The following is a 14,510-nucleotide window of genomic DNA, read 5'->3' as shown; positions in this document are numbered from 1 at the left end:
TTCTTATTTTTAGGATTTGCTGATACTTCCATTATGCCCATGGATATTATGTATTTTGGTGTATGTCCCATGCACATTTGAACTTCATAACTGTGCTGCAATTGTTGGATGTTTTTACATGTGTACATTAGGTTAATTTGAGTAACATTTCTTAAGTTTTCTATTTCCTTACTAATTATTTTTTAAATTGTTCTATCAGTTACTGAATGAAGCATGTTATACCAACAAGTAGACTTTGAAGTTTTCTATTTATCCTTTTATATCTCTTATAATTTCATTTATATATTTTGAAGCTATTTTGTTAAATACAAATTCCTGTTGAATTTCATTCTATGAAGTATATCCACTTTATTTTGTTGCTGCTTCATCATTTCTGTTATTAATATGGTTTCTTTGGCTTTATTTTGCTAATATGAATTAGTAAAATGTTGCAAATATTTTGGAGTAGAAGTTATTTCCTTCCAATTGAGATTTGGAACTTTTTGCTCTGGAGCGTGTTGAGATCTGATTCTTGTTTGCATCTAGAGCCAATAAGGGGTGGTAGGAATATGTCTTGAGGAGTCTAGGCATCTGTTTTCAGGATAAGTTCCCCAGCTGAGCTCGTTGTAAGGTCTCAAGCTTGAGGTGCATAGACTTCTCAGATAGGAGAGCTCTGGGCTCTTTCACTAGTAAAGGAGACTCAGAGATATTTTGGAGTGTTTACATGTTCAAAATCATCCAAATTCACCAGGAATTCTCTATTTCAAGTCTCAAGGTTTTCCCACTTCCCAATCAGTTTCTTCCCTTTCTTTCCCTTGACGTATCTATGTATTCAACTTATGTTGTGACTCTGCAAGCATTCCAATTAAATTTTGTTTTCAGTGAGCTTTGTTGTATGGCTAAAACAAAGGAGAGATTCTTTTAGGTCCACCATTATAAGCTCTCTGTTTGAACTGTGAATTTCAAGCCTTTGGCCTCATCATGTAAATTTCCCAGTATACTTAAATATAGCTATTTCACCTCTCAGTCTTTGAGGTACTCATAGTAATTATCACAGCAGTCACTTCATCCCCTTACACACTTGTGTCAATAGGGCAGTTCACTGCAATCAACACTGAGTAGTAACTAATTGTGATGTCATTACATGCCATTCTCCATTGGATGGGAGTTCAGCAGTGTGTTTAAGACTAGGGTCATGCCCACATCAATCTCAGATTCCCATTTTATCTTTCTTTTTTGGTATCATTCCTAGTACCAAGACTTGTGTCTGTCAATATCCTGTCCAAAAAAGAAAAGCACACCAAGGAAAATTAATATAGGAAAAATTTAAAAAGTTATTAGAGGACTGAAAATATAAAAATGGAACACTAAAAGACACAGAGGTAAGATTTGCTAGAAGGAGCTGCAGTATTATTAACTATATGCACATTATTGTATAGCATATCTCTAGAACTTTTTCATCATGCATGACTGAAATTATATATATCCATTGAATAGGAACTCCTCATTTCCCTAATCCCTCAGCACCTGGCAACTAACATTCTATTTTTTTCTTCTAAGAGTTTTACTACTTTAGATACCTCATAAGTGGAATCATTCTGTATTTGTCCTGTGACTGGCTTATTTCACTTAATATAAAATTCTCAGTGCTCATCCATGGTGTAGCATATGACAGGATTTCCTTCCTTTTTTGGGCATTGCATCTGTTGGGAAACATTTACATTTTTTTCTACCTTTTGGTTATTGTAAATAATGCTGCAGTTAACATGGAAATGCAAAGATACCTTCAAGAGCCTGATTTCGATAATTTGGATAAATACCTAGAAGAGGGATTACTGGATCATATGGTAGTTCTATTTTTAATTTTCTGAGGAACCTCTATATTGTTTTCCATAGCAACTGTGCCGTTTTACTTTCCTACCTCCAACATTGGAAGTCACATTTTTTTTAAGCATGAGAATTTTATAGTGATACATGGGAAGGCTTCTATAAGTATAAAATAAAACATAAAATAATTTAGGATAAGATTAATACATTTAAGTATTTTTTTTGTTTGTTCGTGCTTTTTTTTTTTTTTTTTTTTTGAGACAGGGTCTTGCTCGCTCGCCTAGACTAGAGTGCAGTGGCCCGATCTTGGCTCACTGCAACCTCTGCCTCCCAGGCTCAAGCGATTCTCCTTCCTCAGCCTCCTGAGAAGCTGGGACTACAGGTGCCCACCACCATGCCTGGCTAATTTTTGTATTTTTAGTAGAGACGGGGTTTCACCATTTTGTCCAGACTGGTCTCGAACTCCTGATCTCAGGTGATCCACCCGCCTTGGCCTCCCAAAGTGCTGGGATTACAGGCATGAGCCACCGTGCCCAGCCTGAATGTTATTTTTTCTAAGAGGGTTTTTTTTTTTTTAATTTTAAGTTCTGGGATACATGTGCAGAACGTGCAGGTTTGTTACATAGGTATACAGGTGCCATGGTGGTTTGCTGCACCCATCAACCCATCATCTAGGTTTTAAGACCCACATGCATTAGGTATTTGCCCTAATGCTCTTCCCTCCCTTGCCCCCCATCCCTCAACAAGCACTGGTGTGTGATGTTCTTCTCCCTGTGTCCATTTGTTCTCATTGTTCAACTCCCACTTATGAGTGAGAACATGCAGTGTTTGGTTTTCTGTTCCTGTGTTAGTTTGCTGAGAATGGTGGCTTCCAGCTTCATCCATGTCCCTGCAAAGCACATAAACTCATTCTTTTTTATGGCTGCATAGTATTCCATGGTATATATATGCCACATTTTCTTTATCCAGTCTATTGTTTATGGGCATTTGGGTTGGTTCCAAGTCTTTGCTATTGAAAATAGTGTTGCAGTAAACATACCTGTGCATGTGTCTTTATAGTAGAATGATTTATAATCCTTTGAGTATATACTCAGTAATGGGATTGCTGGGTTAAATGGTATTTCTGGTTCTAGATCCTTGAGGAATTGCCACCCTGTCTTTCACAATGGTTGAACTAATTTACACTCTCACCAACAGTGTAAAAGCATTCGTATTTCTCCACATCCTCTCTAACATCTGTTATTTCCTGACTTTTTAATAATTGCCATTCTAACTGGCATGAGATGGTATCAGAAGTCACATTTTTTTTTTTTTTTTGACACAGAATCTTGCTCTGTCGCCCAGGCTGGACTGCAGTGGCACTATCTTGGCTCACTGCAAGCTCCGCCTCCCGGGTTCACACCATTCTCCTGCCTCAGCCTCCTGAGTAGCTGGAACTACAGGCACCCGCTACTGCACCCGGCTAAATTTTTTTTGTATTTTTAGTAGAGACGGGGTTTCACCGTGTTAGCCAGGATGGTCTCGATCTCCTGACCTCGTGATCCGCCCACCTCGGCCTCCCAAAGTGCTGGGATTAAGAAGTCACATTTTAACATGAAATTTGGAGCGTACAGAACATCCAAGCTAGAGGTGAGATCTCTTTGTGGTTTTGATTTGTATTTTCTCATGATTAGTGATGTTGAGCATCTTTTCATATGGTTATAACATCATTCATAAATAGTGTTGGCCATATATATGTATTTTTGGATAAATGCCTATTCAGGTCATTTGCCCAACTTTGTATTTTGAAAAAACTTAATTTGTTGCTTTTGAGTTTTATGGGTTTCTTACATATTTTGGATAGTAACCCTTATCAGGTATCAGATAGATGTTTGGCAAATACTTCTCCCATCATGTAGGCCACTGCGAATTTAGGGCCTTGGGCCTTATCATGTAAAATGCCAATATAGTTAAGTATAGCTCTGTCACCCCTCCATCCTTGACGTACTTATAATTACAGCAGTCACTTGGTCACCCTACATACTTGCATCAATAGGGAACTTAATCACAATTAACATTGGGTAGTAATTTAAAAATTATGATGCCACTACATGTCCATCTGTTTCCAATCTGTTGATTGTCTCCTTTGCTGTTAAGAAGATTTTTAGTATGAGGTAGTCTCACTTATTTTTGTTTTATTGCCTGTGCTTTTGGTGTCATACCCAAGAAATCATTGCAAAAACAAATGCTGTGAAGATTTCCTCGTGTGTGTTTTTTTAGAAGTTTTATAGTCTCAGGTCTTATTTTTATGTTTTTATTCCATTTTGAGCGATTTTTGTGTTGTATAAGGGTTCAATTTCATGCTTTTGCATGTGGATATCCAGTTTTTCCAATACTGTTTATGGAAGAGACTATTTTTCCTCCATTGTGTAGTTTTGGCACCTTTATCAAAGGTCATTTCTTCATACATGTCTGGGTTTACTTCTGGGCTCTGTATTCTGTTTATATGTCTGTTTTTATGCCAGTACCATGCTGTTTTTATTACTGTATATTTATAACATATTTTGAAGTCAGATAGTATGAGGCTTCCAGCTTTATTCTTCTTTCTCAAGATTGTTTTGGCTATTTGGGGCCATTTGTGCTTCTTTATAAATTTTGAATTGTTTTTCTAATTCTGCTAATAATGCCACTGAGATTTTGTTAGGGATTCTATTGAATCTGTAGATTACTTTGGATAGTATGGACATTTTAACAATATTAAGTCTTCTAATCTTTGAATGAGATGTCTTTCCATTTATTTATGTCTTCTTTAATTTTTTTCAGCAAGGTTTTGTGATTTCAAGTGTACATGTCTTTAATTTTTTAAAGTTAAGATTATTCCTAAGTATTTTATTCTTTCTGATGCTGTTGTAAATAGAATTGTTTTCTTATTTTTCAGGTGATTTATTGTTAGTATATAATTATGCAAGTGACTTTTGTAGTTGATTTTGTATCCTGCAACTTTGTTGAATTCATTTATTAGCTATAACAGGTTTGTTTTTGTAGAATCTTTAGAGTTTTCTACAGATCAAGTCATCTGTGAACATAGATAATTTTACTTCTTCCTTTCTGATGTGGACATTTTAATTTCTTTTTCTTGTCTAATTTCTCTGGCTAGGACTTCCCATACTGTTTTATAGAAGTGGATAAAATGGATATTCTTGCCTTGTTCTAGATCTTAGAGGAAAAGCTTTCAGTTTTTCATCATTGAGTACAATGTTAGCTGTGTACTTTTCCATACATGCCTGTGTAATGTTGAGACAATTTTCTTGTATTCCTAGAATGTCAACTATTTTTTATCAGAAAAGTGTGTTGGATTTTGTCAAATGCTTTTTCTGCATCTATTGGGATGATCATGTAATTTTTATCCTTCTGCCTGTGAATGTGATATATCACAATGATTGGTTTTTGAATGTTAAACTATCCTTGTATCATAGTAATTTCTTTTAGACCTTTTTATTTCTAAGTCGTTAGTTATAATGTCTCCTTTTTCATTTATGATTTTTGTTTTGTTTTTCATTTTCTCTTAGCTGCTGTAGTTAAAGGTTTGTCAATTTTGTTGATCTTTTCAAATAGCAATTTGTACTGATTTTTAAATTGTCTATTCTCTATTTTATTACTGCTCCAATGTTTATGTCTTTCGTCTGTTGACTTTGAGCATAGTTTGTTCTTCTTTCCCTCTAGTTACTGAAGGTATACAGTCAGGTTGTTTATTTGAGATTTCTCTCTCTCTCTCTCTCTCTCTTTTTTTTTTTTAAATGTCAGTATTTATCTCTGTAAACTTCTCTTTTAGGACTGCTTTGCTGCATCCTATAAGTTTTGGTATGCTGTGTTTTCATTTTTGTGTCAAGATATTTGCTAATTTCCCTCTTAGTTTCTTCTTTGACCCAATGGTTAGTGTTGTTTAATTTCCATCTGCAGTTATGAAAGTTATGAACCACATAAGAATGTTTTGGGCAATGATGGATCGCATATATGACAGTGGTCTCATATTATAATGGAGCTGAAAAATTCCTACTGTCTAGTGACTTTGTAGCCATCTAATGTCACATTGTAATGCATTACTCATGTGTTTGTGGTGATGCTGGTGTAAACAAACCTATATATTACCAATCATGTAAAAGTATAGTACATGCAATTATGTATAGTACATAAAGTTGATAATGATGATAAAAGATTTCCTATACTATACTTTTTATCATGATATTAGAGTATACTTCTACATATATTTTTTAAAAGTTAACTAACTGTAAAACAGCCTCAGGCAGTTCATTCAGGAGGTATTCCAGAAGAAGGCATTGTGATCATAGGAGATGACAGCTCCATGTATATTATTCCCCCATCCAATGGGACAAGATATGGAGGGAGAAGACAGTGATTATTGATGAACTTAACCCTGTGAAGACCTAGGCTAATGTTTGTGTTTGTGTCTTAGTTTCTAACAAAAAATTTCAAAAGTAAGAAAAAATAATTTTAAAAATAGAAAAAGCTTATAGAATAAGGATATAAAAATTTTTGTATTTTTAGTAGAGATGGGATTTCACCACTTGCCCAGGCTGGTTTCGAACTCCTGACCTTGTGATCCACCCGCCTTGGCCTCCCAAAGTGCTGGGATTACAGGCGTGAGCCACCGTGCCTGGCCTACGATATAAAAATTTTTGTACAGCTGTACGATGTTTTTATGTTTTAAGCTAAGTGTTATTACAAAACAGTCAAGAAGTTAAAAAATTTAAAGTATATAAAGTAAAAAAGTTACAGTAAGCTAAGTTTAATTTATTATTAAAGAAATTTTAAAAAATAAATTTATTGTAGCCTAAGTGCACAGTGTTTATGAAGTTTACGGTAGTGTACAGTAATGTCCCAGGCCTTCACGTTCACTCACCATTTACTTACTGACTTACCCAGAGAAACTCCTAGTTCTGCAAGCTCCATACATGATGAGTGCCCTAAACAAGTGAACCATTTTTTATCTTTTATGCCATATGTTTACTGTTTCTATGTTTAAATGTGTTTATATACACAAATACTTACCACTGTGTTCCAGTTGCCTATAGTATTCAGTATAGGAGCATGCTGTACAGGTTTGTAGCATAGGAACAACAGGCTATCCAATATAGCCCGGGTGTATAGTAGGCTATACCATTCTAGGTTTGTAGAAGTACACTCTATGATGTTTGCACAATGCCGAAATCACCTAACAACACATTTCTCAGAATTTGTCCCCATTATTAAGTGATGAATGAGTGTATTTTTGAACTTTTCAGATTTCATTACATTATTGATAGCTAGTCTCATTCCATTGTGGTCAGAAAGATGCTTGGGGTGATTTCAATCTTAAATTTGCTAAGACTTGTTTTATGACCTAATATGTGAACTATCCTGGAGAATATTTTGTGTGCCCTTGAGGAGAATGTGTATTCTGATGTGTTGGGTAGAATGTTCTGTGTGTGTTTGTTAGGTCCATGTGGTCTATAGTGTGGTTCAAGTCAGTTTCTTAAATTGATTTTCTGTCTGGATGTTCTATCCATTATTGAAAATAAGGTATTGAAATATCTTACTATTATTGTGGTGCTATCTATTTCTCCCTTAAATTATGTCAATGTTTGCTTCATATATTTGGGTTCTCCAATGTTGGGTGCGTATATTTCTAATTGTTATATCTTCCTGATAAATTAAGCCCTTTTATCATTATATAGTCTCATCCTTTGTCTCTTGTAACAGTTTGTTTTGCTTTTAAATGCATATGAAATTATTTTTACTACAAACAAGATGTAGTCAAACCTGCTTTAGGAAGCTTCAGTCATTGTCTAACACAGATGTTCCAGGCGACTGCCCATTCTGTCAGATTCAAGGAGGCTCTCTCTTTTCATGTGGCCATCTATCAGCCTGTTTATAGTTTTCTCTTCCTGATAGCATCATCTACTGTGTCCTTGTCAAAACCTTTCCAGGTTTGGGTTTGTGTATTTTCCCAAGCCTCTCATTTCTTGGACAATTTCTTTCATCATTGTCAGTCAAATCTGGCATGGTCAGATTATCTCCACTAAGCTCTGGAATGAGGAAACCTTTTTGTTTAACACATCCTAAGAGAGGATTCTCCAATTCTACCTGGACATATGGAACAGTTCAACCCCCTATACATTAGGGGAAACCTATGTATCCAGTGATTAATATAATCATGAAAAGAAATAAAGTATCCAGTTATTAATACAATCATGAAAATAAAATGAAAAGGACTTTCTTAGAAGATGGACCTAATTGATCCTTATCTATTCACTTTCTGATCCATTTCCTCACAACCGTATTTAAAAAAGAAGATAGTAGATGGCAAAGATATAAAATTATCTCCCAATTGTTGTTCCAAACCCCCTCCCCCACTGTGAGTGCATTATCATTCAGTTGCTTTTAATATTGTATTGAACTTCACATTCACCTTTGTTTTATGCAGGTTTAACATAATTATATTAAGGATACTAAGCTTTCTTTAGCCAAAAATATGAACACTTTACATCAATAGCAATATTTCTGCTATATTTTTCTACAAAATTATAGTTTAACTGGTGATGTGGTAGAATCACACCTAAAAAGGTAGACAGTATACATAAATATTTCAAACACAGGATATGATGCTTATTCAGAAGTTTACAGAATATTAATGATGCAAAGCAGAAGTTGAATTTAATCTAAACATTGAAGGATACCATAATGTGGTTCAAGAATGAGGAAAGGTTTAGATGATTTAGATAAGGGCAGAGCATGAACAAAGTTCCTAAAGCAGAAGTGAGCATATGCTGTGTGTGGAGCTCATAAGATGGGGTTGAAGAGGCTGACCTGACACTTGCATGTGGGGGAGGGATGGAAAAAGAAAACTGGATAGAGGTGGTGGAGGCAGAGTCAATTGACTTTAAGAGCCGCATGGTGTGATCTGTAACTGAGAGGACCTTGTTGCTAAGCAATGAGATCAAGAACTTAATCCTCTGTGAGATCTACAGAGATTTGTTTACTTTTGACATGTGAGATGTCAGTTCTTATATTTGTTTTTGGAGAGGGGCAATACAGACCACTGATGACCATGGCCATTAAAACAACTATGGGCATAATTGTTCAGTGTGCTGGTAAGTGATTCTTGTCCATTAAAGAGAGAAAGTTCTAGTGGCAAGGTGGTAGCCATGGGAGTATGTGAGAATAAAGGGAGATAAATATTTTAAGGTTAGTAGAGATTTGAGCATGTTCATGTACTGGAGGTAAAGAGAAAGTAATGAAGGAAAAGTTGAGGATAAATCTGACAGTCGAGTCAATCTTCAAGTAGGTAAGGCTATAGGATTCATAGCACAGATAGAGGGGCTATGAGCTGGAACTAGAGGAAGATACATCTTTCACTGAAATTGAATCCAAGATCCCAGGGAGAGATAAGAATGACTGTAGTTTCAGATAGGATTTGATTTTCAGCAAAGAAAGAGGGACAGAGTTTTCCCCAAAATCTTTCATTTTCATTATTTGGCTACTGCTCTTCCAGTGGATTTTGACTGTGACCCACAATAAGAAATTTAGCTTAGTTTACATTGAGACTCAGTGAGCATGGGAGTGTGCAGATACAAACACAGACACAGAAAATTAAATATAAACTCTGGTTACAGTGTGTGAAGGTCTTGCTAAGGATCTGTGTAAAACCCTCTGATATTTTCTACACAATTGTGTTTCCTTTGGTTGTGGCCCGCTACATTGATTTACAGTTTGTGACCTGAGTTTGAGAAACACAAAATTAGGCTGTGACTGTGAATGAGGGGAGAGATCATAAGATAGGATGTTGATGAGTTTTAAGTTGTTACTGGAATTAGAAGAAAGAGTTAATTCCTGATGCAGACGAAGATTCTCACAGTGGTTGAAATCCCAGTAATATTAGAGGAAAGGCCTTCAGAACACACCCGTTCACAAAATTAATGGGAAGGCAATGTTCCTTTAAGACTTCTCTTTGGAGTAATGCATTGATGACAAGGACTGGCCTATCACAGATTCTTTGGAATAAACTTTTGTATTATAACCTCATCATATTTCTGACTATATGTAATATAGGTTTTATCTTCTCTACAAGGCTTTTTCTGTCATGATCCTCTCTCAATTCACCCATTTCCATCTTAATATTCCAAACTCTATGACACATACCAAGGATATTATGAGGAGAGCTATGGAGAGGAAATCTAAATTGGGATTTCACCTCTATCAGATATACCTTCCCTAAGAGGTCTCATCTAGTGATCCTGATTTCCTCTTGTGGCATCCAGTGGCCATCCATTAGTTCTGGACACCCACATGGAGGGATACAGGTTTTCTTGACATTATAATGCTAAGGATGTTGCACATGCTCATTTGTGCTCTTAGAATATTGAGGCCACCAGTATGTGTTAACAACGTGTCTCCAAATTTGTTTTAACATTTTGATTTCAAATATGAGCAAATCATTAACAACATTTTTAAGTGAAAGTCAGGAACTGAGCAAAGTTAGCTTTTACTTGAGCCAAAATTTGTTTTCAACAGTAATGAGGTTTTTAAGTCTACTCAAATTGTGGTCTTCTGAACATTATAATGAATGGACTCTAGGCTTAAGCTCCTCTGTGTAGGCTTTCTTTGGAACATTGAGATTGAAATGCATAGATCCAGGTAACTTATCAGCCATGTGAAAAGCAGAATCAAATCTGTATTGACATGACCAGGAGGAGCCTCTTATGATAGAGATCATGATGCTAGTTGGCTGTGTGCCCTGTCCCAAAACAGCTGCCTCACTCCCTGTTACCCCATCACATGCCTTCCTTCCTTGGAATGCCCAGGGCTTTTCTGCAGATAAGAATATATTATAAAATTAAAAAGTCTTGATTGGAGGAGGTTTCTCAATACTAATAAGCCCTTTTAGTGGGGCTTTTTTGACTATCAATTTAGAGCACAATTGGGTATACATAAAATGTCTGGGATAGGAGAGGGGAAGACGGAGCAAACTACACGAATAAAGGAACAAAAAATGGTGGATTTTGGATGTGTTGTCCATATACTTATTGAATGTGCAGGTTGCCAGTAGGTTTTTGGTTGGAAGAAAGATTTGTGTCAGAATCCAGTGTCTTTAAAATGAACAATTTTGCCCGGTATGACAGCTCATGCCTGTAATCCTAGTACTTTGGAAGGTTGAGACAAGAAGATCACTTGAGACCAGGAGTTTGAGACCAGCCTGGGTAACATAGTGAGACTCCATCTCTATCCCCCAAAAAAAATCAAAAAGAAAAATTAGCTGGCTGTTGCAGTGCATGCCTGCAGTTCTAGCTACTTGGAGGCTAAGGTGGGAGGATCTCGTGAGTCTAGGAATTTGAGGGTGCAATGTGCTATGATTGTGTCACTGCACTACAGCCTGGGCAACAGAGCAGTACCCCATCTGTAAAATAAAGAAATAATAAAAGAAATACATACATTAAAATAAAATGGAAAATGTCTTGCCATTTTACATATTTAAGGAACAGTATATAATGAATCTTTAGGTATCCATCATGAAAATTTGGTAATAACTCACCTATGTGCAATCTCCCCCATCTGGAAATCTTCTTGGCCATATGTATTAAGAGAATCCTATGCATTCTATTGCTTCAAATATGGTCCAAATGCAGGAATCACTTTGCCTTTTCTCTCTCTCTTTCTCCCTTTCTATCCCACCCACCCCATCCTGGCTCTTTCAGTTTTTATTTTCAGCACTGCATCTCTGATGGTCCAGCTCCACCAGGACACAGATCCCCAGATCCCTAAAGGTCAGCCATGCACCCTGAACAGCTCAGAGGGAGGAGCCAGACCAGCAGTGCCTCACACCTTGTTCTCTTCTGCTCTAGACAGATGGCTCCATAATGACAGCTTCATAATGGCAGTGGGTGAGCCCCTGGTGCACATCAGGGTCACTCTTCTGCTGCTCTGGTTTGGGATGTTTTTGTCTATTTCTGGCCACTCTCAGGCCAGGCCGTCCCAGTATTTCACTTCTCCAGAAGTGGTGATCCCTTTGAAGGTGATCAGCAGGGGCAGAGGTGCAAAGGCTCCTGGATGGCTCTCCTATAGCCTGCGGTTTGGGGGACAGAGATACATTGTCCACATGAGGGTAAATAAGTTGTTGTTTGCCGCACACCTTCCTGTGTTCACCTACACAGAGCAGCATGCCCTGCTCCAGGATCAGCCCTTCGTCCAGGATGACTGCTACTACCATGGTTATGTGGAGGGGGTCCCTGAGTCCTTGGTTGCCCTTAGTACCTGTTCTGGGGGCTTTCTTGGAATGCTACAGATAAATGACCTTGTTTATGAAATCGAGCCAATTAGTGTTTCTGCCACATTTGAACACCTAGTACATAAGATAGACAGTGATGATACACAGTTTCCACCTATGAGATGTGGGTTAACAGAAGAGAAAATAGCACACCAGTTGGAGTTGCAATTGTCATATAATTTCACTCTGAAGCAAAGTTCTTTTGTGGGCTGGTGGACCCATCGGCGGTTTGTTGAGCTGGTAGTGGTCGTGGATAATATTAGATATCTTTTCTCTCAAAGTAATGCAACAACAGTGCAGCATGAAGTATTTAACGTTGTCAATATAGTGGATTCCTTCTATCATCCTTTGGAGGTTGACGTAATTTTGACTGGAATTGATATATGGACTGCATCAAATCCACTTCCTACCAGTGGAGACCTAGATAATGTTTTAGAGGACTTTTCTATTTGGAAGAATTATAACCTTAATAATCGACTACAACATGATGTTGCACATCTTTTCATAAAAGACACACAAGGCATGAAGCTTGGTGTTGCCTATGTTAAAGGAATATGCCAGAATCCTTTTAATAGTGGAGTTGATGTTTTTGAAGACAACAGGTTGGTCATTTTTGCAGTTACTTTGGGCCACGAGCTTGGTCATAATTTGGGTATGCAACATGACACCCAGTGGTGTGTATGTGAGCTACAGTGGTGCATAATGCATGCCTATAGAAAGGTGACAACTAAATTTAGCAACTGCAGTTATGCCCAATATTGGGACAGTACTATCAGTAGTGGATTATGTATTCAACCGCCTCCATATCCAGGGAATATATTTAGACTGAAGTACTGTGGGAATCTAGTGGTTGAAGAAGGGGAGGAATGTGACTGTGGAACCATACAGCAGTGTGCAAAAGATCCCTGTTGTCTGTTAAACTGTACTCTACGTCCTGGGGCTGCTTGTGCTTTTGGAATGTGTTGCAAAGACTGCAAATTTCTGCCATCGGGAACTTTATGTAGACAACAAGTTGGTGAATGTGACCTTCCAGAGTGGTGCAATGGGACATCCCATCAATGCCCAGATGATGTGTATGTGCAGGATGGGATCTCCTGTAATGTGAATGCCTTCTGCTATGAAAAGACATGTAATAACCATGATATACAATGTAAAGAGATTTTTGGCCAAGATGCAAGGAGTGCATCTCAGAGTTGCTACCAAGAAATCAACACCCAAGGAAACCGTTTTGGTCACTGTGGTATTGTAGGCACAACATACGTAAAATGTTGGACCCCTGATATCATGTGTGGGAGGGTTCAGTGTGAAAATGTGGGAGTAATTCCCAATCTGATAGAGCATTCTACAGTGCAGCAGTTTCACCTCAATGACACCACTTGCTGGGGCACTGATTATCATTTAGGGATGGCTATACCTGATATTGGTGAGGTGAAAGATGGCACAGTATGTGGTCCAGAAAAGATCTGCATCCATAAGAAGTGTACCAGTATGGTTCATCTGTCACAAGCCTGTCAGCCTAAGACCTGCAACATGAGGGGAGTCTGCAACAACAAACAACACTGTCACTGCAACCGTGAATGGGCACCCCCGTACTGCAAGGACAAAGGCTATGGAGGTAGTGCTGATAGTGGCCCACCTCCTAAGAACAACATGGAAGGATTAAATGTGATGGGAAAGTTGGGTTACCTGTCACTATTGTGCCTTCTTCCTTTGGTTGCTTTTTTATTATTTTGCTTACATTTGCTTTTTAAGAAACGCACAAAAAGTAAAGAAGATGAAGACGGATAAGAGAAATGGGAAAAAGGAGACTAAACTTCATACTTCATTTTTAATATCCAATTTTTCTTAATAGAAAAATATGAAGGCATGTCTCACTGTTTAAATAAAACTTCATGGACATTTCGTGTCAGGATCGCAAGCATTAGCTATTACAGCAAAGGATTCCTAGCCTATTCTTACTTACTCTACAGTGTCTTAAGCAATATTAAAGGTTCCTTTTCCCAGAAGTTGTGTCTTTATGTTTCCTGAGCAAAGGCACAGAAAAGATAGTTTCAAGCTGTTGTCCCTCAGTTTTAACCCTCCTCTCTCTCTGTCTCTCTCTCTCTTTTTTTTTTTTTTTTTTTTTTTTTTTTTTTTTTTTTTTTTTTTTTTGCTGTACTATGTAATGTTCAGGATGTGCCTGTACACAACTCATTTCTGTTTGGCACATTCAGCTGTGCCAAAGGGGGCAGTAGAAGTAGCCTGGGGTGATGATGATGAGGGAAGAAGGGAGCTTTCTTTCTTGTGTGCTTACCATGAGTGTCACCATTATTTTGGCTGGGGCCATTCACTCAGGCAATCATATTTGGTTTCAGATTCCAGTTCTGTTGTCACTTTTAGAACCACCCTCCTTTTTCCTTAGAAA

At 37.5% G+C, this 14,510-nt stretch overlaps 1 protein-coding gene across 1 annotated transcript; it reads left to right on the top strand.

Annotated features, from left to right (window-relative positions):
* Nucleotides 1-1,142: 1,142 nt before the first annotated feature.
* LOC100605539 (disintegrin and metalloproteinase domain-containing protein 20) lies at nucleotides 1,143-14,109 on the top strand. The gene is made up of 2 exons (XM_003263638.4): nucleotides 1,143-1,361; nucleotides 11,538-14,109. Exon 2 carries the CDS (start codon nucleotides 11,564-11,566, stop codon nucleotides 13,892-13,894), a length of 2,331 nt encoding a protein of 776 aa, XP_003263686.1. The 5' UTR covers nucleotides 1,143-1,361; nucleotides 11,538-11,563; the 3' UTR covers nucleotides 13,895-14,109.
* Nucleotides 14,110-14,510: the final 401 nt, after the last annotated feature.

Source organism: Nomascus leucogenys, chromosome 1a (genome assembly GCF_006542625.1).
Source record: "Nomascus leucogenys isolate Asia chromosome 1a, Asia_NLE_v1, whole genome shotgun sequence".
Taxonomy (NCBI): Eukaryota; Metazoa; Chordata; class Mammalia; order Primates; family Hylobatidae; genus Nomascus; species Nomascus leucogenys.
The sequence above is the reverse complement of the archived record's forward strand: the minus strand, read 5'-3'. Positions and strand labels throughout refer to the sequence as shown.

Bases quoted from the DNA above. Each gene is read 5' to 3' on its own strand.
- LOC100605539 (XM_003263638.4), top strand. From the start codon at position 11,564: ATGGTCCAGCTCCACCAGGACACAGATCCCCAGATCCCTAAAGGTCAG.